Source organism: Callithrix jacchus, chromosome 2 (genome assembly GCF_049354715.1).
Source record: "Callithrix jacchus isolate 240 chromosome 2, calJac240_pri, whole genome shotgun sequence".
Classification (NCBI taxonomy): domain Eukaryota; kingdom Metazoa; phylum Chordata; class Mammalia; order Primates; family Cebidae; genus Callithrix; species Callithrix jacchus.
Genome location: NC_133503.1, coordinates 64,624,368 through 64,651,985, shown reverse-complemented (window position 1 = coordinate 64,651,985; position 27,618 = coordinate 64,624,368). Strand labels below are relative to the sequence as shown.

The window sequence follows — 27,618 nt, the reverse complement described above, 5'->3', positions numbered from 1 at the left end:
CGTTATTTGGGAAACCGCTCCGTCCCCGCCTGCGAGTCTTCCACGACTTCTCGGTTTCCCCGCGCGACTCGCTTGCACCAGCGAGGAGCCAGGAACTCGAGTTCGCCCCTTCCCACTTCTCTTTTCTCACTTTTGTTCCGCTTTTCCTGCTTTCCCTCCCTTCTTTCCTCTCCTTTCTTCTTCCCGTCCTCCCTCTCTCCTCCTCGCCTCGCCTCCGGTCCTCCCCCGACCGAGCCCCCGCATCCCCTCCCCCGCCTCGCCCTCACCCTGCTCGGCCCGCAGCCCCGCCCGCAGCCAATCAGAGCGCGGCCTTCGGTGGCCCCGCCCTTCCCTGGCGGTTCCGGGCTGGCCGGGCCGAGCCCAGGCCGTGGGTGCGGAGGGCGGCGCCGCGGGGCGGGGGCCGATGGGGCCTGGCGGACGGGAGGCGCCGGCGCGTGGCTCGCCTGGACGCGAGTGTGCGGGGCTGTGAGGGGGCGAGGCGGGCGCTGCGGCCCGCCCGGGATGGGCCAGCCCTGGCCTGGCGGGGCCGAGCCGAAGGCGAGGGTGGCGTGCGGGCCAGGCCTGCCGGGCGGGCGGCCCGGGGGCTGAGGTAGAAGTGGGCGCGGAGGAAGGGGCAGAGCCAAGGCGGTGGGTGGAGCGGTGAGGGGGGCGGAGGCTGGGCCGCGGCGGGCGAGCGGAGCGGTGCGCCTGTCCGGAGCTCGGCGGGGGCGCCGGAGGAGGCTGCGGCGGCGGCGGGCCCGGAGGAGCGTCCGGAGGTGGCGGACGAGGCGCCGGGCGCCCCCATGGGCGGGTGTGTGGGCGCTCAGCACGACTCCTCGGGCAGCCTCAACGAGAACTCGGAGGGCACCGGAGGTAGGTGAGCGCCAGGGGGCAGCCTCGGCCCCCCATTGTTCCCGGCCAGGCCCGGCCACCTGTCCCAACCTCCGCGGGCCGCGCCGCCGGGCCCCCGCGCCCCTTTGTCATCCCCTCTTCCACGTCATTCCCCGCGCTCGGCCTCCAGCTGCCTTGCCAGCCGCGGGGGTTGCCCCTTCCCGCCCCAGCCCCGAAGAAAAGTCCTCTGAGCGTCGGGGACGTAGCCCTCGGCCTCGCCGACCGCCCCGCTCGGCTCGGGTAAGTCGGACCCGAAGCTGCCCTTCTGGCCAGCTCACTCCCTCTCCGACCCGTTTAATTATTGAGGAACAGGATGGTGGCGCCGAGGTTGCAGAAAAGCGAATTGATGGCGGGGGGAGGGAGCTTGATGCTATCCCTCCGATGGGCCGCGCCACATCTCTCCGCACCCTTCCTCGTTCAGTTGAGTTGGCTGGTCTCAGCTTTCCTGAGTTTCAGATGACAGCTGCCCAGGTTGATAGCAATTTGGCCATTTAAACCTGAGAGTTTCTGGAGCTTGGCTGGGGAAGTCTCCAGTGGCCGCAGGCATTGTATTAAGGAGGGGAGGGGAAACAGTCTTCCCGGGTAAAACGTGGCCTCTTGCTACGGCTTGGGGGTGTTGGGCCGGTGTGCTGTCGGAGTGGGCTAGTCAAATTCCGATCTGTCTTACGTAGAAGGAAAATACGTAGAATAAAAGTACAAATGCGGTTGGAGTCTGACTTACCCAGTAAGATCAGTACTTAAAAAGTTTTCTGACACTGGAACGCACTTCTACTTTATAGTAAAAGTGTGCTGAGGATAGGTATTTTAATTCAATCAGTAGGAGTTGAAGTATGGCAATATAATAAAATTAATTCTACCTTTATTTAAGTGATCTTTGGTTAAGTCCATTCTGTAGAATGTTTTAGTTGAAAACAGCCTTTAGGCAAAGATGACAGTATTGGCTTGATTTTGACCTAATATTAGCTGTCTTAAAATGTGGATGTTTGTAAATTTTTTAATTGTTTAGGTATGGGAGGGTTTACAACTTTTTCTTAGCATATTAACATTTAGACCAGTTGCTTGCCCTGTCACTTAAGCCCTCTTCACAAACCATGTACACCTAACTGTTTTGGCTGATGGATTTCCTGGATTACATGATTTTTAGCCATGCTACTTTATTAAAATCCATGGGTATTCTGTATGACTGAATCCTGGGTAAATAACGCAGTGAAAGTTGTTTTGAAAAAGTCCACAAAAATGCTACTTTATAGTGTATTTCATGTCGTAGCATTATTACTGGAACTTTGAGATCCTCAGCTACAATAAGCAGGAAGATCAAAAGGGCATGATTTAAAACAGCCTTGGGTTAAGGTCAAATTGGGGATCAGAATAAATCTTCCTCTAACTGTGGTGATCATGAATCGTCTGAAATATATTAGTATTTGTTATAGCTAGTGTTTAGTTTTAATTGAATTTTTTTTGCACTCATTTTAATATTATCATAAGCATTTTGCTCTTCTCCCTAATGCATGTGGACTGATTTAAGCCTTTTGGTAGTGTGGCTTATGACCAGATAAGCATTATTAATATGGACTTTAAAAAGCTTGAAATCTTAGCTTTGGGTAATTTGTTACCAGTGGTATCCAGTTAGATAGATACAGTATCAGTTTCTTTGAGTACTGAGTTCACTGGACCATAAGCTGGGTATGCATAAAGTTTAGGAAAAGGAACATCAACCACCAAACTTTCTCTTTTTTTCCCACTCTGTTGCCAGGCTGGAGTGCAGTGGCTCACTGCAGCCTCTGCCTCCTGGGTTCAAGCGATTCTCCTGCCTCAGCCTGGCGAATAGCTGGGACTACAGGCGGGCACCACCACACCCAGTTCATTTTTTTTTTTTTTTTTTTTTGAGACGGAGTTTTGCTCTTGTTACCAGGCTGGAGTGCAATGGCGCGATCTCAGCTCACCGCAACCTCCGCCTGGGTTCAGGCAATTCTCCTGCCTCAGCCTCCTGAGTAGCTGGGATTACAGGCACGTGCCACCATGCCCAGCTAATTTTTTGTATTTTTAGTAGAGACAGGGTTTCACCATGTTGACCAGGATAGTCTCGATCTCTTGACCGTGATCCACCCGCCTCGGCCTCCCAAAGTGCTGGGATTACAGGCGTGAGCCACCGCGCCCGGCCCTTTATTTGTTTATTTTTTTGACGGAGTCTTACTCTGTCACCAGGCTGGAGTGCAGTGGCACAATCTCGGCTAACTGCAACCTCCACCTCCTGGTTTCAAGCAGTTCTGCCTCAGCCTCCTGAGCAGCTGGGATTACAGGCTTGTGCCACCACACCCAGCCAATTTTTTGTATTTTTTTGTAGAGATGGGGTTTCACCCTGTTGGCCAGGATGGTCTTGATCTACTGACCTCGTGATCCACCCATCTTGCCTCCCAAAGTGCTGGGATTACAGGCCTGGGCCATCTCACCTGGCCTAATTTTTGTATTTTTAGTAGAGACGGCTTTCACTTTGTTGGCTGGGATGGTCTCGATCTCTTGACCTCGTGTTCTGCCTGCCTTGGCCTCCCAAAGTGCTGGAATTACAGGTGAGAACCACTGCACCTGGCTGGCGAAATTTATTTTCTTCTGGAGAGGGAGCATGGGCCCTAATGTAACTGGGGTTGGGGAAGAGCCTCTTGGGCTAAAAGGATTATTTCTGGAATTTGATTATGGACGCTTTTATTCTCCATTATTGTGATGATAATTAAGAGTTAATTGTGGTTTAATGAAACTAGCTCAGGTGTGTTACAGGTTAACATGTGAAAAAAAAATTATTGCTTATTAAGTAGATTTTTATTGGGAAGGGAAAGACTTTTTCCTAAGGGTATTGGCGGTTATCCCTAGCTTTTCGAACATACCGTGGTAGTGACTTAGGTGTGGGGAAGGGGTGGGGTGGGTTTTATTTCTTGAGACAGGTTCTTGCTTTGTTGCCTAGGCTGTGCAGTTGCCCAATCACAGCTCACTGCAGCCTTGACCTCCCAGGTACAAGTGATCCTCCTACCTCAGCCTCCCAAGTAACTGAGAACACAAGGTTCGTGCCACTATACCGGGCTAATTTTTTAAAAAATTTTTAGTAGAGATGAATTTTGCCATGTTTTTCATCTGAATGTATTGGGTTATGAAAATTGTTTTATCAACATGGAGTCTTCACATGCTTCTTAGGACAGATTTAAACTTTTCGTGACAGATTTAATTACATTCACCAACCAGGCAAGGTGGCTCATGCCTGTAATCCCAGCACTTTGGGATGCTGAGGCAGGAGGATTGCTTGAGCCCAGGAGTTGGAGACCAGCCCAGGCAACATAGTGAGACTCTGACTTTAAAAAAATAAACAGAATAATTAAATTCACAGTGTTGTGCAAACATCACCATTTTAGAATAGCTTGACCCTTTCTAAATATCAGCCAGCCTTAGTTAAAAAAAAAAAAAAAGCTTAAAAAAAACTTTTGACCATTTGAAATACTATACTTTCCTTTTTCCCTCTGAATTCCTCTCTTATATATGCAAGAAATTATGTGTATATCAATAAAAGCTTCCTCACTGGGTGTATTACTTCTTTGAAGGAATTTGGGAAATTTTTGTAAGAGACTCTTGAATAAGGAAGCAGCTTAATTCACATTATAAAATTTGTGTTATCTATTGTTTTGGAATTATTTGTTGTATTTTCCTCTGGTATTTACCTTGCCTAGAATTTAGTTCTTGAGTTTCAGCTACTTAGGCTTTTTTTTTTTTTTTTTTAAGAAATATTGTTTTTATATTTTGTTATTGAGATAGGGTTTCGCTCTGTCACCCAGGCTAAAGTACTGTGGCATTATAGATCACTGCAGCCTTGAACTCCTGGGCTCAAGCAGTCCTCTTGAGTAGTTGGGCTACCTTTTTTTTTTTTTTTTTTTTTTGAGATGGAGTCTCGCTCTGTCACCCAGGCTGGAGTGTAGTGACAGTCTCCCCTCACTGTAGCCTCAGCCTCCAAGATTCAAGCGATTCTCCTACTTCAGCCTCTGGAGGAGCTGGGATTACAGGTGCCCACCACCACGCCCAGCTAATTTTTTTGTATTTTTAGTAGAGGTGGGATTTCACCATCTTGGCCAGGCTGCTCTTGAACTCCTGGCCTTTAAGTGATCCACCCACCTCTGCTTCTCAAAGTGTTGGGATTACAGATGTGAGCCACTGTGCCAGGCCTGCTTTTATTTTTTTTTAAATGCTTGCTTTTAATCACTGCACGTATGTCATAGAAGTTATATAAGTTAACAGTTCTAAGCTTCCATGCTCCTAGAATTTCCCATTGTTTTGAGGTTTTTTTTTTTGAGACAGAGTTTCATTCTTGTTGCCCAGGCTAGAGAGCATCTCAGGGCTCACTGCAACCTCTGCCTCCCGGGTTCAAGCAGTTCTCCTGCTTCAGCCTCCCAAGTAGATGGGTTTACAGACATGTACCACCATGCTAATTTCGTATTTTTAGTAGAGGGAGTTTTATCATGTTGATCAGGCTGGTCTTGAACTCCTGACCTCAATCCACCCGCCTTGGCCTCTCAAAGTGCTGACATTACAGGTGTGAGATACCTTGCCTGGCCTGTTTGACATTTTTAGACATATTCTGTATGGTTCTCCACCTTATTTATGACATTGTGATGCTGGGGTTGGTTGGCACTTAGGACCTCTAGACAAGACTTTAGCCATGGCATTTGCTAAAGAATCAAATCCTTTATGACTTTTAAAAATACATATGTGGGCAGAAAACCCAATTAAATTGTATTAATTGAAGTCAACCAACAAGCTTTTCTTTGTTCACCTCTATAATGAAAGTAATAGTGATATACAAAGTAACTTCTCACTTTCTGAGTGTGTCATTTATTTTGTACATTCAGTGATATCCTAAGAGAACTGACCATGTGGTCACAAGTTTCCAGGATTACAGAGTATAACTGAATGCTGGACACTCATTTCTTTTTTTTTTTTTTGAGGTGGAGTTTTTGCTCTTGTTGCCCATTGCCCAGGCTGCAGTGCAGTGGAGCGATCTCAACTCACCACAACCTTCGCCTCCCATGTTCAAGTGATTCTCCTACCTCAGCCTCCTGAGTAGCTTGGCTTACAGGCATGTGCCACTGTGCCTGGCTAATTTTGTGTTTTTAGTAGAGACAGGGTTTCTCCATGTTGGTCAGGCTGGTTTTGAAATCCCGACCCCAGGTTATCCATTCGCCTCGGCCTCCCAAAGTGCTGAGATTATAGGGGTGAGTCACTACACCTGGCCTGGACATTTTATATATCTTTAGCCTCTGTTCCAGAATGTCTTGAGGACATCATGGAGTTCTTTCAGATACCCATTTATAGCAGCCTTACAGACACCTACTCAGTGAGTAACAATGGTTTTTTGAATAGCATCTACCATTTATCCAGTATTTATTACGTAACAGGTCCTGTGCTAAGTGATTAAGTTCTTTCATTTAGTCCTCAACAACCCTGTGAGGTGGATAGTATCTCTGTTTCATAGAAAGATTGAAGCCCAGAGCAATTACTAGGTTAGTGCAAAAAGAATTTTGGTCCTTGCCGTTACTTTTAATGGCAAAAATGGCAATTACTTTTGCATCAACCTTTAATAACTTGCTCAACATCACATAGCTTATAACTGACAGTCAGAGCTTAAACCCAGGGCTGCTATAAAGAATACCAGTTTTCTGTTTTTCGCTAGTTTAAGAATTTTTTTTAACTGTGGCAAAATTGGCCTGGCCCAGTGGCTCATGCCTGTAATTCCAGCACATTGGGAGGCCAAGATAAGCAGATCACCCGAGGTCAGGAGTTCAAGACCAGCATGACCAACATGGAGAAACTCCATCTCTACTAAAAATACAAAAATTAATCCTGCATAGTGGCAGGTGCCTGTAATCCCAGCTACTCAGGAGTCTGAGGCAGGAGAATCACTTGAACTCGGGAGGCTGAGGTTGCAGTGAGCCAAGATGGTGCCACTGCACTCCAACCAGGGCGACAGGGCAATACTAAATAACTAAATAAATAAAAATAAAATTGTGGCAAAACATATAACAGAATTGCCGTTTCAACCATTTCGAATGTATAATTCAGTGGCATTGATTATATTTACAATGTTACATGGTCATATAAGTAGAAACGTATAATATTTGCCCTTTTGTTTGTGTTTTATTTAATTAGTAAAATGTCTCTCAGGTTCATCTTCTTATAGTGTGTATTGGTACTCTATTTTTTTTTGGCTAAATAATATTCTATTGTATATATATACTACTATTTTTTCCTGAGATGGAGTCTCATTCTGTGCAATCTTTGCCCACTGCAACCTCTGCCTCCCAGTTTCAAGCGATTCTCCTGCCTTGGTCTGCTGAGCAGCTGGGATTGCAGGCATGCACCATCACACCTGGCTGATTTTTTTTTGTATTTGTAGTGGAGACAGGGTTTCACCATGTTGGCCAGGCTGATCTCCTGCCCATGTATATACCACATTTCGAACTCCTGCCCATGTATATTCCACATTTTGGTGTGAATAATGCAACTCTGAACTTTGGTGTACAAGTATCTGTTTTCAGTCTCTGTTTCCAGTTCTTTCAGCTGTATAGGAGTGGAATTGCTAGGTCATACAGTAATTCTATGTTTACCTTTATGAGGTCGCTCCTTTATGAGGAGCTACCAGATTATTTTCTACCACCTATTCTTACCAGCAATGTGTAATGGTTCCAGTTTTTCTATATTTTTGCCATCACTTGTTATAATCATTTTTAAAATTACAGCAATTTTGAAGTACTATCTTGTAGTTTCAATTTGCATTTTCCTGATGAGTAGTGATGTTGAGCATCTTTTCCTCTTTTCATGTCCATTTGTATATCTTCCCTGGAGAAATGTCTATTTATGTCCTTTGCCAGTTTTTTGAGTTGTTTAGCTTTTTTTTTTTAAGTCTGGATATTGAACCCTTATCAAATACATAATTGGCGGGTGTTTTCTCCCATTCTGTGAGTTGTCTTTTCATTTTCTTGGTGGTGTTATTTCATGTACAAGAGTTTGTAATTTTTTTTTTTTAAGACGGAGTTTTACTCTGTCACCCATGCTTGAGTGTAGTGGCGTGATCATGGCTTACTGCAGCCTCAACCTCCTGGGCTCAGCCAGTCCTCCTAGTTCAACCTCCTAAGTAATTGAGACCACAGGTATGCAGGATCACAGCCAGCTGGTTTTTAAATTTTTTATAGAGACGGGGTCTTTCTGTGTTGTTGAGACTGGTCTCAAAACTACCAGGCTTAAGTGATCCTCCCTCCTTGACCTCCCAAAATGCTAGAATTACAGATGTGAGCCACTGTGCATTATCACCTAAAGTTTGTCATTTTAATGATGTCCAGTTTATCTATTTTTTCTTCTTTTGCTTGTGCTTTAGTTTCAGTTTTAAAGTAACCTTTTACTGATGTATTCAGAATAGATCTATAGCCAATAATTCACAATTCTTAACAGCTAACATTTGCTTTCTCAACGAGGAGTAAAAAATTGTTTTATTTCCTCTGATCTGATGAAGTTGACAGTTTGGTTAACGGCGTAGCTAAAAAGAAAAAAGTTAACAAAAGTAATTCATAAACATACTTCATCTTCTTTCTGTTTCCTTTTTTTTTTTTTTTTTGGAGACAGAGACTTACTCTGTTACCCAGGCTAGAATACAGTGGCATGATCTTGGCTCACTGCAATCTCCACCTCCCTGGTTGAAGTGATTCTCCTGCTTTAGCCTGCCAAGTACCTGGGATTACAGGTGTGCACCACCATGCCTGGCTGCTTTTTGTATGTTTAGTAGAGACAGGGTTTCACCATGTTGTCCAGGCTGGTCTCGAACTCCTGACCTCAAGTGTCTCCCAAAGTGCTGGGATTACAGGTATGAGCCACTGTGTGCCCAGCCATTTGTTCCCCTTTTCTGTCTTCTTCCTTCCCTCCCTCCCTTCTCTTCCCTTTCCCTTCCTTCCCTCTTTTCTTCCCTCCCTTTCTTCGTCTCTGCAACCCAATAAGGAACCTTAAAGATGAAAGCACTTGTCCTAAGAGAACATAGTGCAACTGGCCCACATGTATGGGATCAGACGGATTGGGGGACTGATCTTCACCCCAGTTGATTCTCTAACTCAGTTTGTAAACTGATAGTACATGAGTCACATCCAGTCAACAAACCTGATTTATTTGGCCTGTATGATGTTTTTAAAAATCAAGCATATTGGGATATAATTTACATGTAATAAGATACATTTTTAAGTGTACAGTTTAGTGAGTTAAGAAGATACGTATACATCCATATAACCACCACCTCAATCAAGGTAGAGAAACTTTCCTCATCTGGGAGCTCCCCGTGCCACTTCCCAGTCCATTCTCCTTCGCTCCACCCCGCCTGCCCCAGCTCAACAGCAATTGCTGCTTGGACATCTACCACCCCAGCTCAGTCTTGCCTGAACTTCATGGAAATTGACTCTAGAGTACTCTTTGTGCCTGGCTTCTGTCACTCAACATAACGTCTGTCATCTGTGTTACATGCCTCATTGCTAAGTATTATTCCACTGTGTGAAAATGCCACAATTATTTTTTCTTAACTTTTAGATGGGCAGGCAGGAAGATGGGCAGGGGAGAGGGAGTGGGGAAGACAGTAGGGAGAGAAGGGGGTGGGAAAGAAGAAAAGGGAAGAAGGTGGATAGGCAGGGGAGAGGGAGTGGGGAAGAAGAATGTGGTGTGAAAGAAGATGGGAGAGGGAGTAGGGCAGACAAGCATATGATGGAAGTTGTGGGGAAGATGGGGGGAAATGGGTGGGTGGGAAGATGGGCCTGGGAGAGCAAGTGGGGAGGAAGGTGAGCAGTTGTGGCCCTAATTCATCTTTTGGCAGGGGGCTGGGGAGCGGGGTCTTACTTTGTCACCTAGGCTGGAGTGCCTCTGCACAATCACAGCTCACTTCAACCTCGACCTCTGAGGCTCAAGTGATCTTCCCATCTCAGTCCCCCAAATAACTAGGACTGTAGGCCTGTGCTGCCACACTTGGTTAATTTTTTGTATTTTTTTGTAGAGATGGAGTTTCACCATGTTGCTCAGGCTGGTCTCAAACTCCTGAGCTCAAGCAATCTGTCTGCTTTGGCCTCCCAAAGTGTTAGGATTACAGACGTGAGCTACCATGCCCTGCTTTCTTTTTTTGGAGACAAAATCTCACCATGTTGTGCAGGCTGGAGTGCAGTGGTTCAATCTCGGCTCACTGTAACCTTCGCAACCTCCGCCTCCCAGGTTGAGGCGATTCTCCTGCCTCAGCCACCTGAGTAGCTGGAATTAGAGGTGTGCGCCACCACACCCAGCTAATTTTTGTATTTTTAGTAGAGATGAGGTTTCATCATGTTGGCCAGGCTGGTCTTGAACTCCTGACATTGTGATTCACCCGCCTTGGCTTCCCAAAGTGCTGGGATTACCAGTGCGAGTCACTTCACCTGGCCCATCTTCTTGAGATATGATGGCTGCATTTTCTGGGGAAGTATTTTATAGTCAACAAGCATTGAGTACCACAGTATGCCCAACATTTTATTGGTCACTGTGGTCTGGAAAAGAGAAGTCATGATCCTATTTGTTGAGCATGTCACAATCCCTTTTAAGGAAAGCATAATGTGCACATGTGAAGCAACTATAAAACACTATATAAACAGATAATACCATATCATAACTGTGCAAGTGCTGAGGGAGTAAAGGAAGACAAAGTGGTAGCAGAGAAGCTATTTAAAAGTGATCAGAATATTCACCTGGATCATCCCAATTAAAAAAAAAAGGGATCACTATAAACTAGTTTTTTAAAGACATGTTCTTAGTTGGGCGTGATGGCTCATGCCTATAATCCTAGCACATTGGGAGGTTGAGGCTTGATCCCGGGAGTTTGAGACCAGCCTGCATAACATAGTGAGACCCTCATCTCCACACACAAAAAAAGATCATCCAGGCGTGGTGGTGTGTGCCTATGGTCCCAACTACACAGGAATCTGAGATGGGAAGATTGCTTGAGCTCGGGAGTTCAAGGATACAGTGAGCCATGTTTTCTGTGCCACTGCACTCCAGACTGGGTGACAGAGCAAGACCCTGTCTCAAAAAAAAGAAAAGATACTTATTTTCATAGACTGGCAGAACATACCAGATGGAAGAATGATTATGAAGCAAAGCTTGGAAGTGGTTGTAAATAATACATGCATGGGGTAGTGGTTGTTAAAGTAGCTGCTTTGGCTTAAGCAGAGTGTGTGAGAGAAAATGATGGAGAAACTGGACAGGTATTGAGTAGGATGTTACTGTGAAATCTTGAAGAGAATAGGTTATCATCTAATGAAAAGAGTGTACTGACTGCTAAATATCATTCACTAAGTATTATTCAAACCACTAGTTATGTGCTAGTTACCGGGATTATAACAGAGGGAAAAAAAATCTCTGCCCTCAAAGGAATTTACAGTCTACACTTTGCTGCTCAAAGTGTCTCTAGACCAGGAATATTGGCATCACTTGGGAGGGAGCATGTTAGAAACTCAGAACCTCAGGCCCCACCTCAGACCTACAGAATCTGCATTTTCACAAGATTCTCGAGTGATTTCCTATTTGCATTGATTTTTGAGAAGCATTGGTGTAGGATTGTCTAAAGTAGGAAGAGACTAGGATGAGGAACCCATCAGGGAAAAAAATGGCATGAGTTGGTGATTTATTGGATGTAGGGATACAGAAGAGAAAAGGAAAAGTAAAGTAATACCATGTTAATGAAGCTGAGTGACCAGGAATATTAAGTTAGCTTGGCAGGTTTGAAGGAATAAGAAAGATGTCTGGGGAATGCCCTGGTTTAGCATTCAGTATATGTTAAGATATAGATGACAGAAGAATGTTTAAATAGAGTCATCAGTTAGTATGGTACAGAAATTTAGATATAGAACTCCTAGATGCTTAGAGCTTATGACTGTGGATTTTGGGATCAGCTGGGGTAAGTTGACTGAAGGTGTAAAAGTGAGTGACTTCTAATAAGGAAATGAAAGAGAGAAAATACCAAGAATTGAGTCAAGAGTTTCATAAAGGATGAAGAAATAAGAAAAGTACCTCTAATCAGGCCTGACGTACAGTAAGTAGGTACTTCGTATGCTGAATTTTGTTGAATTGGGAAACAGGAAAGCAGGTCTCTGCCTGTGAAACTAATCTGGTTGTATTTAGAACAGATCATTCTTGTAGTTTCAGAAAATAATTTGGTTTAGTAACTTGGTTCTAGTTGTGGCGTGATAGTTTGGCTGTGTTCACAGCCAAATCTCATCTTGAATTGTAGTTTCCATAATCCCCATGTGTCATGAGAGGGACCCGGTGGGAGGTAATTGAATCATGGGGGCAGTTACCTCCATGCTGTTCTTGTGATAGTGAGTGAGTTCTCACAAGATCTGATGGTTTTATAAGCGGCTTTTCCCCCTTTTGCTCGGCACTTCTTCCTGCTGCCATGTGAAGAAGGACGTGTTTGCTGCCCCTTCCACCATTATTGGAAGTTTCCTGAGACCTCCCCAGACCTGCAGAACTGAGTCCATTAAACCTCTTTCCTTTATAAATTATCCAGTCATGGGCAGTTCTTTATAGTAGCATGAGAACGGACTAATACATGGTGTTTGCAAAAATTCTAGCTGTAGTTTGTTCTCATGTCCTAAAATAAGGTAGACTTCTTGGGTTTATAATCCCAGAATATACCAGTAGCCCTTTTGAGGCTGGTGTGGTTCAGGACAAACACAATCTCTGTAAGATTTTTCTTCACCAAGAATGTTGTATTTACTTCTTTCTTCTTTTTTTTGACATGGAGTTTCACTCTTGTTGCAGAGGCTGTAGTGTAATGGCATGATCTTGGCTCACTGCAACCTTTGCCTCCCCAGTTCAAGTGATTCTCCTGTCTCAGCCTCCAGAGTAGCTGGGATTACAGGCGCATACCACCATGCCTGGCTAATTTTTGTATTTTTACCAGAGACGGGGTTTCATCATATTGGTCAGGCTGATTTTGAACTCCTGACCTCAGGTGATCAGCCTGCCTCGGCCTCCCAAAGTGCTGGGATTACAGGCGTGAGCCACCACACCAAGCTTTCTTCCTTACGTATTTTCAGTGTCCATTATATTCCACAATGGTTTATTGAATTTTCTTATGCTTCTAATCTTTGGGTTATGCCTATAGTAAAGAGTACAATAGCCAGGTGCAGTGGTTTACATCTCATGTCTGTAATCCCAGTGCTTTGGGAGGCTGAGGCAGGTGGATCACAAGGTCAAGAGATCGAGACCATCCTGGCCAACATGGTGAAACCTCGTCTCTACTAAAAATACAAAAATTAGCTGGGCGTGGTGGGGTGCAGCTATAGTCACAGCTGCTTGGGAGGCTGAGGCAGGAGAATCACTGGAACCTGGGAGGCAGAGGTTGCAGTGAGCTGAGATCTCGCCACTGCACTCCAGCTTGGCAACAGAGTGAAACTCTGTCTCAACAACAACAAAAAGAGTAAAGCAAAATTGAGAATGAGGAGGACTGAAGATTTAGTCTACTTTTATCCCAAGTGTGACAGTGGAAGTAAAAGTCCTTCATATATTCTGCATTGGTGAACTCCGGGGCTTTATGAGAGAGGTGCCTAAAATTTCATACCTCTTTGGCAAGAGACTTTTAGTAGGCATTTACTTGATGCAAAGCAGAAGATGGCAAAGTTTACTAGGAGGAGTGGAGCTGTGGGGAGAGGACCAAAAGGAAAATGGGCAGCAAGAAGATGTAGGCTGGAAATACAGTGGTAATCTGGATAGGCAGGTCTGGCAGGTATGAGAACTTAACATATAGGTCAAGGAAGCTACAGTCAGAAAATATTGGATATGGGAAGAGCTGAATCCTCTTTGGGAAAAGTTTTAGCAGTAGCGTTTACATTAAAAACTGACATGGGCCATTGTAGCTGCTTCTTGATCATCTGCCTTCCATTGGGCTAGTCCCACTCAATTTTCAGTTTTCTATCAAATAAAAGATTGGAATTTATGTTGGAAGGCAGTTTTAAATAATTTTGCAGTGGACATTGAGAATTGTTTTCATCTCTAAATTTATTTAGGAATTAGTTATTAGTGCTGTATGTTTTTGTTTGTTTGTTTGTTTGTTTTTAAGAGATGGGGTTTCAACATGTTGGCCAGGCTGGTCTCAAACTCCTGGCCTCAAGCAATCCACCTGCCTTGGTCTCCCAAAGTGCTGGGTTTATAGGCATGTGCCACAGCACCTGGCCATTAGTGATGTATCTTATGTACAGAAGCTTTAGTCCGTTAGACATCATAGCATAGACATCATATTCTGACTTTTGATAGCCCTAGTCTATAATGCCCCCTCTTTGGACAGATTTTAATAGATGGATTTTATTTTTAAATCTGCCTGTTTTTCTTGCTGTATATGTAAAGCTTTGGCGGTACCTTGTTAGTAGTACTTTACCCGGGTAGGTCCTCTAATGAGAATGATTATTGAGTATTAAACCACTAGTAATAACAATTTTTTGCCTTTACATTGATGAATTAATTATATCTCTTGTGACTTTTGACCAAAACACATTCTTATCTTGTTGCAGGAATGCATCAGGTTGATTTAGTTTAAGCAACATGATCAAATTAATTGGACATGATCAACTTGCTGATTTAGTGATTTTCATTTTTCCTTACTGTAGACCACCTGAGTGGTTATCGCCATTTGGAGGACCACTGCACCTGATTCTTCCCATGCCCCTCTTTAACCCTCCCATCTTTCTGCTTCTGCTTATCTGGCAGTACTAGGCTGCCAGCAAGCTTTTCTTGAGTCACTGGTGATTCAAGAAAGATAGAACTTTACTAATGTGTATGTACTTAAAGATGCATGTGTGTTGGCCTAGAGCAATCAGCATATATTTGTCTTGCATCAGCTATTTTGACGTGCTGTCAGCAAGAATCAAGTTTGGTTTTTAATGTATCCATATATTGAGCTGAGAGGTTAAATACTGCTGAGTGTACGTTGGGTGTTGTGATGCCATATTTTTGCATGTTTGCAATGAAACTTCGAAGTTTCTGTTATTGCTCTGTTTTCTGAAATGGAATTTCTGTTGAAGTTAGACATCTAAGAAAAATAGGGGGCCGGGCGTGGTGGCTCACGCCTGTAATCCCAGCACTTTGGGAGGCCGAGGCGGGTGGATCACGAGGTCAAGAGATCGAGACCATCCTGGTCAACATGGTGAAACCCTGTCTCTACTCAAAATACAAAAAAATTAGCTGGGCATGGTGGCGCGTGCCTGTAATCCCAGCTACTCAGGAGGCTGAGGCAGGAGAACTGCCTGATCCCAGGAGGCGGAGGTTGTGGTGAGCTGAGATCGCGCCATTGCACTCCAGCCTGGGTAGCAAGAGTGAAACTCCGTCTCAAAAAAAAAAAAAAAGAAAAAGAAAAGAAAAAGAAAATATTTACATGTGAAAGCCGTTGTAAATGAATTTCACTTGAGTGTGAAGTTATAATTATATTTACATTTGCTCAAAACTTGACTGAGTAATGAATTAATGACTTTTGGGCTTTTCTGATTGAGTTCTAACCCTCAAAGGAAAACTTTTCTTTTTTTTTTTTTTTTGCATTTATTATAGTGGGCTTTTAGGTATAAGCAAGGTCAGGTTATTTCTTTGCATTGGTTCAGACAGTTTCTATGCTTGTGGGCTATGTGATAAGAATATCAAAGGGGTGTAGTAACAAATAGTTCAGTTCATTGCGTTAGGAATCTGCCTTCAACTTAGGGCAACCACTTTATTTCTTAAGTGAGTTAAGATGCTTCTTCCTGAAATGTTAAAAAAAAAAAAAGACTTCATTATTCCAACTCCCAACACTTGAAGCTAGCTGTAATTAGAGATATAAATAAGGCCTGATCTGTGATATTAAGTACCTTATGGTCTACTGGAGGAATCACACATTTAAGTTGAACTTAGGTAAAGTTAAAAAAGTCTCTACAGCAATGAATACTGTATTATGTAAGTTCAAGGAGGAGTGGGGAGCAGGGTCAGAAAGCATCACTAAGCAGTGATATATATAAGAAGTTGGTCTTGAAAGAGGATTAGATGAAGAAAAGGCAGAGAAGGGCATTCTGTATGCAGAGGAAATTACTTGTACCGAGATATGAAAAAACATGACATTTGGGGGGATTGCCAAGAAGCTTGTAGAGAAGATTGGTGAAATGTGAAGTTATTAAGATATGTTACTAGATTTGGGAAGGCATGATTGCCATAATCAGTAGACCAAGTTGTGAGAAAATATTATAGAGAAAATATTAGTTAAGTGGTTTAAAATTTTTGTTTTTGTGCTTCTAACAGACTAATTCCCATGTAATGCTGCATTTTGCAAGGTTATTTTCTGTAAAATTCTGATCTACTAGGTTATTATAGTCTAACAGATTTTTATTCTGTTACAGTTTTAATGCTAGAGGTTGGACGCCCCTAATCCAGAATTTGAAATGCTCCAAAATCCAAAACTTACCGAGTGCCACCATAACTAGTGCCCAGAGGATTTCAGGTCTTCAAATTAGGGATGCCCACTTAGTATGTGTGCTGCAAGTATTCAAATCTGAAAAAAATCTAAAATTCGAAATACTTCTAGTTTCAGAACTTTTGAATAAGAGCTACTCAATCCGTATTATTAGAGATTAAGCATACGAAATATATTTAAATTTAAAAAGAAAATTAGCCAGGCCTGGTGGTGACTGTGCTGCTAGTCTCAGCTATTCATGAGGCTGAGGTGAGAGGATCTGTTTGAGCTCATGAGTTCAAGGCTGCAATGATCTGTGATCATGCACTCCAGCCTGTGTGACAGAGGAAAACTCTGACTTAAAAAAAAAAAAAGGAGAAATGTGTTTAACTTTTTTTTTTTTTTTCCTGATATGGAGTCACTCTTGTCTTGTCACCCAGGCTGGAGTGCAATGGCATGATCACTCACCACAACCTCCTCCTGGGAGCGATTCTTCTGCCTCAGCCTCCTGAGTAGCTAAGATTACAGGCATGCATCACCACACCTGGCTAATTACATATTTTTAGTAGAGACAGGTTTTTTCCCTGTTGGTCAGGCTGGTCTCGAGCTCCTGACCTCAGGTGATCTGCCCACCTTGGCCTCCCAAAGTGCTGGGATTACAGGCATGAGTCACTGCGCTTTGCCTGTGTTCAACCTTTTTTACATGCACATATATATGTTTGTTACAGAATCAGTCTGTGTCTTTTAGGTCCCAATTTTCTGGCATATGGAAAGAGTTTGGTCTGAGATTCTTCAGACTGCTTAGGGTGTTTTGTTTTGTTTTGTTTTTTGAGACAGAGTTCACTCTTGTCACCCAGGCTGGCTGGAGTGAAATGTCGTGATCTCAGCTCACTACAACCTCCGACTCCTGGATTCAATGGATTCTCCTGCCTCAGCCTCCCAAGTAACTTGGATTACAGGTGCCCACTACCACATCTGGCTAATTTTTATATATTTAGTAGAGACGGGGTTTCACCATGTTGGCCAGGCTGATCTTGAATGCCTGACCTTGTGATCCGCCTGCCCTGGCCTCCCAAAGTGCTGGGATTACAGGCATGAGCCACCACATTCTGCCTGCTTGGGTTTTAATCTTGTTATGAAAAGAGGCCTCCAGTAGCTATGTTTGACTCAGTTTCTTTCATTGTTGAGAGGGAGTGGATGGATTAGATCATCTTCACCAAGGTTACATCTAATTCTTTTTTCAAATTATTTATTATTTGTTTTTTTGAGACAGGGCCTTACTCTGTCGCCCAGACTGGAGTGCAGTGGTACAATCTTGGCTTACCACAACCTCTTCCTCCCAGGCTCAAGTGATTCTCCTGCCTCAGCCTCCCAAGGAGCTAGGATTACAGATGCATGCCACTACTGCCCAGCTAATTTTTCTATTTTTAGTAGAAGTGGGGTTTCACCCTGTCAGCTAAGCTGATATCCAACTCCTAACCTCAAATGATCCACCCACCTCAGCCTCCCAAAGTACCGCAGTTTACAGGTGTGATCCACCTTGCCCCACCCAACTTTTTAAATGACCATTTTCAAACATACTGAAAAGTTGGAAGGCTCTAATACACAAATACTTGAATGCCTGTCACCTGTATTAAACAAATGATATTTTGTCAAATTTTCTTTATATATCTTTTTTTGATGTATATCTCATATTTTTTGCACCTGTTTGAAAGTGTGAATATAGACATCATGATACTTCAACATGAATCTCTTAAAAATAAAGCTGTCCTACGTAACATCAGTACCATTATCACTGCTAAGAAAGATTATTATATCTTCATGTCCTCTGAGAGCTAGTCCATAGTCTAAATTTAATTATCCCCAAAATGTCTTTTATACCTGGGTTTTTTCCCCCAAAATCAGATCTTACCAGCATTTAGACATTGTGTTTGTCACTACAGTCTTTTAAAATCTGGAACTCTTTCTCTTCTTTCCTATGACATTTTCTTTTTTGTTTTGAGATGTAGTCTCACTCTGTCACCCAGGCTGGAGTGTGACATGGTCTTGGCTCCTCTGCCTGCAACCTCTGCCTCCCGGTTTCAAGCAATTCTCCTGCGTCAGCCTCCTGAGTAGCTGGGAAATACAGGCGCACACCACCATGCTGGCTAATTTTTTGTGTTTTTTTATGGAGATGGGGTTTTACAATGTTGGCCAGGCTGGTCTTGAACTCTTGATCTCAAGTTATCCACCCGCCTCAGCCTCCCAGAATGCTGGGATTACAAGCATGAGCTGCCATGCCAGTCAACATTTACTTTTTGAAGAGTCTTATAGAAGGTACCACCGTCTGGATTTGTCTGAATGTGGCCCTGTGTCATTTAATGTGTGCTGTAGCCCCTGTGTTTTTCCTGGAAATTAGGTAGATTTAATTGTACAGAGGACGGTGTAACTATTTTCCAGGCTACAGTAGATCCACACTCTTCCCACTTCTCCTCTTCTGTATTCCAACTAGGATGATCTTTCATTACTGACCAACTCTGAGCCTTTTTCTCATTTTTCTACCCAGAAATAATCCTGACATTTTCTGAACTTCCTTAGTACTATTATTATAGTACTTATCCTCCGCACTCCTATTTGAAAAAAAAAAATCTTCTATTATGGCTATTTTCATACATCACTTATCTTCTCAGGATGTAAGCTGCATTGTACCTGGGGCAGAGATTGGTTCTCTCATAATGCTTTAGGCTCAATTATCATTTGTGTGGACCACATCTTTGACTCTATAATGGCATTAGAGAGAAAATAATATTCTCCTAGTAGAAGCCTTTCTTAGTTCTAGAACAGGAGCTTTGTTAAATAGGACCTTATAGTGTAATGAAAAGATCTGGGAGTCAGAAGAACCCTTGAGTGCTAGTTCCACTCACCCTCTATTTCTTTATGAACCTTAAATAAGTCAGTTAACTTGCCAGCTTTCATTTTTAAGTATGTTAGATGAAATCAGTAGATTCAGACATTAACATGGAGTCTTCTATTTATCTCTATTTATCTGTCATTGAACATAGCCTTAGCATTTGATTTCTTTATATTTTGTTTTGATGGTATGGAATCAATAAATTCCTGATACACGAAATTTTCTTAAACATAATTTAGAGTCTCATAAAGTAATGTAGGAGATTTTAAGTTTGAATCACCAACATCATCAGCTGTACTCAGAAGTTAAACATATCATGTCAAGTCGTGTTATAACTTGTTATATTTTCTCTGAGTATTGTTTATTTACTTTATGTTGATGAGAACATATACTGAGCCAGATGCATTTGAGCTTGCTGTGAAATTTAGTGGAACCTAGACATTCGTGTACTGTGTTGGTGTGCTCCTTGTACAGTTTTATGGGACGATGTATACATGCCTGTATTAAAAAAAGACATCATGCAGACCTGTGGTTTTCCCAGTCAGTAACACATTTGCAGGAAGTCTCCTAAATTTCATATATGCGTAAAAATGGCAAGAGAAGCTTCATTCCTATTTCTTTACAGTCATTTTGACCCGGTAGCATAAGCTAACATGTCTCATGATGGTTTTCATGTTAGAAACTTAACATTTCATGGAACTTTTTATTATAGTTCTTTAAAATAGCAAAAGTATGTTTTACAGAGTAATCTCAGTTGTGTTTATGGATCTCTGAAGCAGGTATGTGTTTCATTCTCTTGGGTTCTTTGGAACCACTTTTAAAAATCTATGGTAAGATCCTAGGGAAATCTTTTTTTTTTTTTTTTTTTTTTTTAAAGAGAGGCTCTTACTCTGTTACCTAGGCCAGTGGTGTGATCAAAGCTCCCCGGAACCTTAAACTCCTGGGCAGTCAAGCAATCCTCCTGCCTCAGTCAGCCTCTGGGGTAGCTAGGACTATAGGCACACAGCACTGCATCTGGCTGATTTCTAAATTTTTTGTATAGATGGTGTCTTGCTTTGTTGTCTAGGTTGATCTTGAAGTCCTGGCTTTGGGTGATCTGCCCTGCCTGGACCTCCAGAGTGTTGGGATCATGGGCATGAGCCACTGCAGCCAGCCAACTTTTGGCTGCTTAATGTACTGTAAGTGAAGTTGTTTATTTATGATGTGAACCTTACCTCTTAGCCTATTTGAATCTGAATATGCAACGTAACACTATTAGGCTTACTCTCCCTATCTCTCACCTGGCATTACTTTTCTCCTTCCTCTCTTGGGTGTAAAATACTGCATCTCTTTGCCTACAATTGGAGCCAAGTTATTTTATGTTTGACTATAGAAAATTCAGACAGGAAATACTTCATGGAAAAGGGGCCGGTGGATGGGATGTGTTTGACAGTTTGTCTGTGGCTTGTGAAGTAGGAACCAGAATCAGATGGCATGCTGAGAAGGACCTGGTAGGTAAAGTCTGGTGTCTGCTCTGCTGTGTTTTTAAAAATCTGACTGTTGCTTATGAGAATGGATTAGATTCAGATGAAACAAGTGGGATACCGATGCAGTCTTTACATCAAGTGGCTCATGCACAGCTTCTTCCCATTTCAGGGCTTTTGTGCTATTCCCTTTAATTAGAATCTAAACAGTGTGTGGTATTGGCTAGGCATGGTGGCTTACGCCTATAATCCCAACACTTTGGATGGCCGAGGCAAGAGGATCACGAGGTCAGGAGTTCGAGACCAGCCTGGCCAACATGTTGAAACCCTATCTCTCTCTACTAAAAACACAAAAATTAGCTGGACATGGTGGCACAAGCCTATAATCTCAGCTGCTCAGGAGGCTGAGGCAGGAGAATTGCTTGAACCCAGGAGGCGGAGGTTGCAGTAAGCCAAGATCACACCACTACACTCCAGCCTGGGTGACAGAGCAAGATTCTGTCTCAAAAAAAAACAATGTATGGACAGTTCTTAAAACTAGTATGCCCCTCCCCCATGCTTTAAAAAATTTGCTTTTAGAAATTATTTGTTTACTTACGTACTTCCCGTCTTCCCCCAGAATATTGTAAGCACTATGAGGGCAAGGACTGTCTGATTTGTTCTTTACTATTTACTATATCCCTGGTATCTGGTATAGTGCCTAATACATCTGCAGTAGATAGTTGCTGCTTGAGTAAATAAGTGAAATAATGAATAGACATTTGTGGCTCTTTTATCATTTAGAAAATGAAAAGTTTACTATTTGCTTTAATTCTTTTTTTGGTGAAATTATTTTATTACTGACTGGTTCCTTAGTTGTACAGAAGCCTATTATGTTTAGAGAGACTCTTCATAGTAATTAACTTGGATGGATTCTTATTTGCCTGGTGAAAAGCAGTGATCTAATTTGCTTGTTAAGAGCTTCCTACTTATTTTGTGTTTGTGTATTTTATTCTGTCATCCTTAGCAAACCTAGTGATGTCTTAACTTGCTTTAGATGTGAACAGAGGGTTAATTGCATGTATAGCCTATTCAGCCCAGTGGAATTAGGTTGCCCTTGGGCTGATCTGTGCTTATGTTGAATGAAGCAGAAATTTAGGCTTCATGTGCAGCCTATACTGAGTACTGTATAAATAGGAAGTAATTACAACAATCTTTAAGAATTCTCTGAATTTTTAAAATTTGTTTTATTTTCATTTGTTTTTTGAGACGGCGTCTCCATCTGTCTCCCAGGCTGGAATGCAGTGGCATAACCACAGCTAACTGTAGCCTCAACCTCCTGGGCTCAAGCCATCCTCTCACCTCAGCCTCCTGAGTGGCTGGGACTACAGGCACCTGCCAGTATACCTGGTTAATTTGGTCTCCAACTCCTGGGCTCAGGTGATCCTCTTCTCTTGGCCTCCTAAAGTACTGGGATTACAAGCCTGAGCCACTGTGCCCAGCCCCTTGGGTTGTTTTATTTTTTTTTTTTTGCTTTTTTATTTTTTGAGATGGAGTCTCACTCTGTTGCCTGAGCTAGAGTGCAGTGGTGCAATCTTGACTCACTGCATCCTATGCCTCCTGAGGCTGAGGCAGAGTTCAAGCAATTTTCCTGCCTTAGCCTCTTGAGTAGTTGGAATTACAGCCACCCACCACCATGCCCAGCTATTTTTTTGTATTTTTAGTAGAGATGAGGTCTCACCATTGGCCAGGATGGTCTCAAAACACCTGACCTCAAGTGATCCACTGGCCTTGGCCTCCCAAAGTTCTGGGATTACGGGTGTGAGCCACTGCACCAGACCAGGTTGTTTTATTTTAAGAAGACATTTTAGAGGATGCTGGAGGAGGAGGGGAAGTATCTGAGTGCAAGTTATCGTTGGTACTGATTTTTAGAATTCTTGTTGAGGCTGAAGTAAGCCATGATGGAGCCACTGCATTCCAGCCTGGGTGACAGCCACAACCTGTTTCAAAACAAAAACAAAAAAAGTAAATAAAATACTAAAGACTAATTTCACTTCTGGGGTCAGAACTATTCATCCTTTATCTTTTTACTCGAAACCACATTTCACTGTATAAAAATTAGAGCCAGGTGTGTTGTTGCGCACTATAGTCTCAGCTACTCTGGAAGCTGAGAAGGGAGGAGTGCTTGAGCCCTATGGGCAACATAGCAAGATTCCATCTCAAAAAATTACACAGACACACATTCACACATGAGCATCATATCTTGGGGGGAATTTATTACTCAACTATTTAAATATAACTTTATATAGCATACAATTTAAACTTTATAACATATGTTTATGCCTTTCTAATACATGCTTTGTATTGTGAGATGTTTAGTAATACAGATATATTTTACAATTTTTGTCCTATTTTTACTTATGAAAGTCTTGGCTGGGTGTGGTAGCTCACACCTGTAAGCCCAGCACTTTGGGAGGCCAAGGTGGGCAGATCACAATGTCAGGAGTTCAAGACCAGCCTGGACAACATGGTGAAACTGTCTCTTCTAAAAATACAAAAATTGGCTGGTCATGGTGGCATGCGCCTGTAGTCCCAGCTACTTGGGAGGCTGAGGCAAGAGAATCACTTGAACCTGGGAGGCGGAAGTTGCAGTGAGCCGAGATTGCATCACTGCACTCCAGCCTGGCGACAGAGCTAGACTCCACCTCAAAAAAAAAAAAAAAAAGTCTTCCTTCCCAATTCTTATTTTCACAAGTATACACTGAATACACCTAGTGACATACTTAAACTTGTATGTAAGTATCTCAACAGTGATTTGTAAGTAATGGGAATATAATAAAATATTGAGATTGGGTGCTGTGACTCACACTTAATAATTCTAGCACTTTGGGAGGCTGAGGTAAGTGGATTGCTTGAGCTCAGGAGTTCAAGACCAGACTGGGCAACATGGCGAAACCCTGTCTGTACAAAAAATCCAAAAAGATTAGCTGTGGTGGCATGCACCTGTAGTCCCAGCTCCTTGTCGGGGTGAAGTGGGAGGATTGCTTGAGCCAGGGAGGTTGTGGCTGCAGTGAGCCACCAAGATCATACCATTGCATTTCACCCTAGGTAACAGAGCAAGACCCTGTCTCAAAAAACAAATAAAACTAGTTGAATGTATGTGAGTGTATCTTATTTAAGTTATTAATAGCTTTTCAGTTGTTTAAGATTCATAAAATAACAAATGTGAAAAGAATTGTGATGGTTAACAATGCTTTTTTTTTTTTTTTTAATGGAGTCTCACTCTGTCACCCAGGCTGGAGGGCAGTAGTATGATCTTGACTCACTGGAGCCTCTGCCTCCTGGGTTCAAGCAATTCTCCTGCTTCATCCTCCCAAGTAACTGGGACTGCACGCATGTGCCACCATGCCCAGCTAATTTTTTGTATTTTTAGTAGAGAGGGGGTTTCGCCTTGTTGGTCAGGCTGGCCTCCAACTCCTGACTTCAAGTGGTCCGTCCATCTCGAAGTGCTGGGATTACAGGCGTGAGCCACTATGCTTGGTTGTTAATGTTACATTTTATTGTACATTTTTATTTTTAAAGAATCGATACACATTTTCTTGATTTTTTTGTTGTTGTTGTTGTGTGTGTGTGTGTTTTCTTTTTAGATGGAGTCTTGCTCTCCATGCTAGAGTACAGTGGTGAGATCCTGGCTCATTGCAACCTCTGCCTCCTGATTTCAAGTGCTTCTCCTGCCTTAGCCTCCTGAGTAGCTGGGATTACAGGTGTCCATCGCCATGCCCAGCTAATTTTTTGTATTTTTATTAGAGATGGGGTTTCACCATGTTGGCCAGGCTTGTCTCAAACTCCTCAGATCTCAAATCTCAAGTGATCCACCTGCCTTGGCCTCCCACAGTGCTGGGATTACAAGTGTCAGCCGCCACTCCCAGCCACATTTTCTTGATTCTTCAAAAGGCCCTTTGACTTTAATGAAGACTGATGATAATATTGCCATCTTACAGTGGAGGAAACTAAGGCACAGGTCGTCAGTTCTGATTTTGATTTGAAAGAAAAATAAAGAGTAGCCAAAAGTGTAAGCTTTGTCTTCTGTTGTCTAGTTCAATATTCTCTCCACAGATGATGGGGGTTTTGGTTGTCTTTTCTTTCCTTGCATTAGAAGTGTATGTGAGCAAGGCCGGGCATGGTGGCTCACGTTTGTAATCACAGCACTTTGGGAGGCCGAAGCAGGTGGATCAGGTGAGGTCAGGAATTTGAGTCCAGCCTGGCCAACATGGCAAAATCCATCTCTATTAATAATACAAAAATTAGCCAGGCACGGAGGCGCATTCCTGTAATCCCAGCTGCTAAGGAGGCTGAGGCACAAGAACTGCTTGAATCTGGGAGGCAGAGGTTGCAGTGAGCTGAAATCGTGCCAATGCATTCCAGCCTGGGCGACAAAGCGAGACTCTGTCTCAAAAAAAAAAAAAAAATTATATGTCAGTGTTTTCCTTCATGACAGTAAACACAGTTATTACCTAACTGGATCAAATAGGAAAAAAGTCATAATCCTGCTCATCTTCCCTTGTGTCCCTTTACTTGGTTATATTCTTTCTCATCATTGCCTTTGCCTCTTATCCCAAGATGAATGTTTTCAACTTAAAACTCAGTTCAAACTTGACTTGAATTTAGCAGTTGGACTGTGGTGGAATGAAGTTTCCTTGAACTCTTTGAGGTACAAGAAAGGAAGGCTTTGTTTAATCTGTAGAAAGTCTAATAAAGTTTTTCTAAGCCTGTGCTCTTCAATCACTTAGCAGAGTATTGGAAAATCTATCTCAGTTATAAAGTAGTGCTTGTCGCAAGGAGTAAGTTGAAGTGATAACGAAAGTGTTCTCTCTGCACTTAGAATATCAGCATATGGTCATTTGGGGTCACCTGGCTTTATAGCTGATAAAAGGAGCAGAGACATTCTCGCTCCCTTAGAAGTGGAGGAGGGAGACACCTGCAGTGGTTCTATAATACAGAGTTTTGTTATCATAGCTTGTGCTTTGTCTGATAATCACCAATTGCTGTCTTGGGAAGTTACCTGGATAATAATAGTAACTTGATGGTGATTCAAGAGCTTTGAAACCTTTGATTGTTGTTGTGTTGCTAAAAATTAACCCACAGGGTCTGTTGAACAAACCCTGGCTTTCACTGCTTTGGGTTTGTGATGGCTGCGTCATGTCACAGAGATGCTCTTCCTAAACGATTCAGAGTAGTTTATATTCTCTTTAAATTCTCGTAATTTGAAGTTAAAAGTTGAGATGTTCCACAATATGTAACAAGTAGGACACAGTGAAAAGGAACTTTAGAAACTATAAAATGATAGCCAGTATTTCTGGAATGAACTTAATCTGTAACAAGATCTCTGAGAATGGTTAAGGATTACTTACCTGTTATTGAATGAAATGACATTTAATAGTCTTAGAAGCAAGAAGGAGACTATCTTTCTGCATTGATCAATTTTAGGGTAGAAACGGGTTATTGTGGATGTTTATATTTTGGTTTTTTATATTTCAGTACTAAATTTGCTGACTAGAACTTGTGATATACCTTGCAAAAGGTAAAAAATAACTTTTTTTCTATAACAAGCAATTCTTAAGCATTTTAAGAAGGGAATAATCAGTAGGAACAGAGCTTCAATGGTAAAATAGGTTTTTCACCCGGAATAAGGATGAATATTAAAAGCTGTATCTGTAGAAAGTTTCACAATTTCACAATTGATCGGAGAGGGAGGAAAGAAGTTTTCAGATAAAACATTAAGAGTAAAGAAAATTAAGATGTATTAATAGCACAAAATACAGTTTCCACCAAGAAATAGTTCTGATTTAATAATAAGTAGGAAATATAAAATACATTGGCAGGTTATTTTTGCAGCAAAATCTCAGGGAAATATAAAATTTTAATGAATAGGAAATTATTGATTAATGATGTCTTTGCATTTACTTTTTTTTTTTTTTGAGACAGAGTCTTGCTCTGTCACCAGACTAGAGTGTAGTGGTGAAATCTTGGCTCTCTGCAACCTCCACCTCCCGGGTTCAAGTGATTCTCCTGCCTCAGCCTTCCGAGTAGCTGGGACTGCAGGTGCATGCCACCATGCCCAGCTAATTTTTGTATTTTTAGTAGAGATGGGGTTTTACCATGTTGGCCAGGAGGATGGTCTTGATCTTCTGACCTCGTGATCTTCCCACCTCGGCCTCACAAAATGCTGGGATTACAGGCATGAATCACCTCACCTAGCCTACTCTTTTTGGGGGTGGGGATAGGGGATGGAATTTCACTCTGTCACCCAGGCTGAGTGCAGTGGCATGATCTCAGCTCACTGCAACCTCCTTCTACAGATTCAAGTGATTCTCCTGCCTCAGCCTCCCGAGTAGCTAGGCTTACAGGTGCTCACCACCACACCCAGCTAATTTTTATATTTTTAGTAGAGACCGAGTTTCACTATGTTGGCCAGGCTGGTATTGAACTCTTGACCTCAAGCGATCCACCCACCTCAGACTCCCAAAGTGCTGGGATTACAGGCATGAGCCACTGTGCCCGGCGCATTTACTCTTGATACAGTATAAAAGCTTTATTTTAACCTTGCTAAACTAAATCAATATCTTGTGAAGTTCAGATTAGAACACTTATAAGATCCCTTTTGCCTTCTAGGTAACAGAAAAATTAAAGCTTTGATTTCCCCCCCACACACATACATTTATATGGTATATACACTGTATATGCACATGCAACATAGAGTGTATGTATTTTTTATTATATTAATATGTAGTTTCTTTTTTATGAGAATTCATTGAAGACTAATCCTTTCTTAATTATAGTATTTTTTTTTTTTTTTTTTTTTTAGTAGAGTTGGGGGAGGGTTTCACCATGTTGGCCAGGCTGGTCTCGAACTCATGACCTCAGGCGAT

General features: G+C 42.4%; 1 protein-coding gene and 1 pseudogene across 3 annotated transcripts in view; both read left to right on the top strand.

The window, feature by feature from the left end:
* Positions 1 to 336: 336 nt before the first annotated feature.
* Positions 337 to 27,618, top strand: part of UBTD2 (ubiquitin domain containing 2) — an 82,954-nt gene continuing 55,672 nt past the window's right edge. The window contains exon 1 of one of the 2 annotated variants that reach the window (XM_035290522.3): positions 337 to 852. In XM_035290522.3, coding sequence (XP_035146413.1) covers positions 783 to 852 — 70 coding nt within the window. In that variant the 5' untranslated portion in view covers positions 337 to 782. Of the gene's footprint in view, positions 853 to 15,583; positions 17,317 to 27,618 lie in introns of those variants that run through there. The other variant, XM_054251722.2, reaches the window with a different exon arrangement.
* The window catches only part of LOC128930840 (Krueppel-like factor 3 pseudogene), a 30,650-nt pseudogene continuing 21,567 nt past the window's right edge, over positions 18,536 to 27,618 (top strand). The window contains exon 1 of the transcript XR_013531983.1: positions 18,536 to 27,618. This exon is cut by the window's right edge and continues 21,567 nt beyond it. The product of XR_013531983.1 is annotated as a Krueppel-like factor 3 pseudogene (transcript).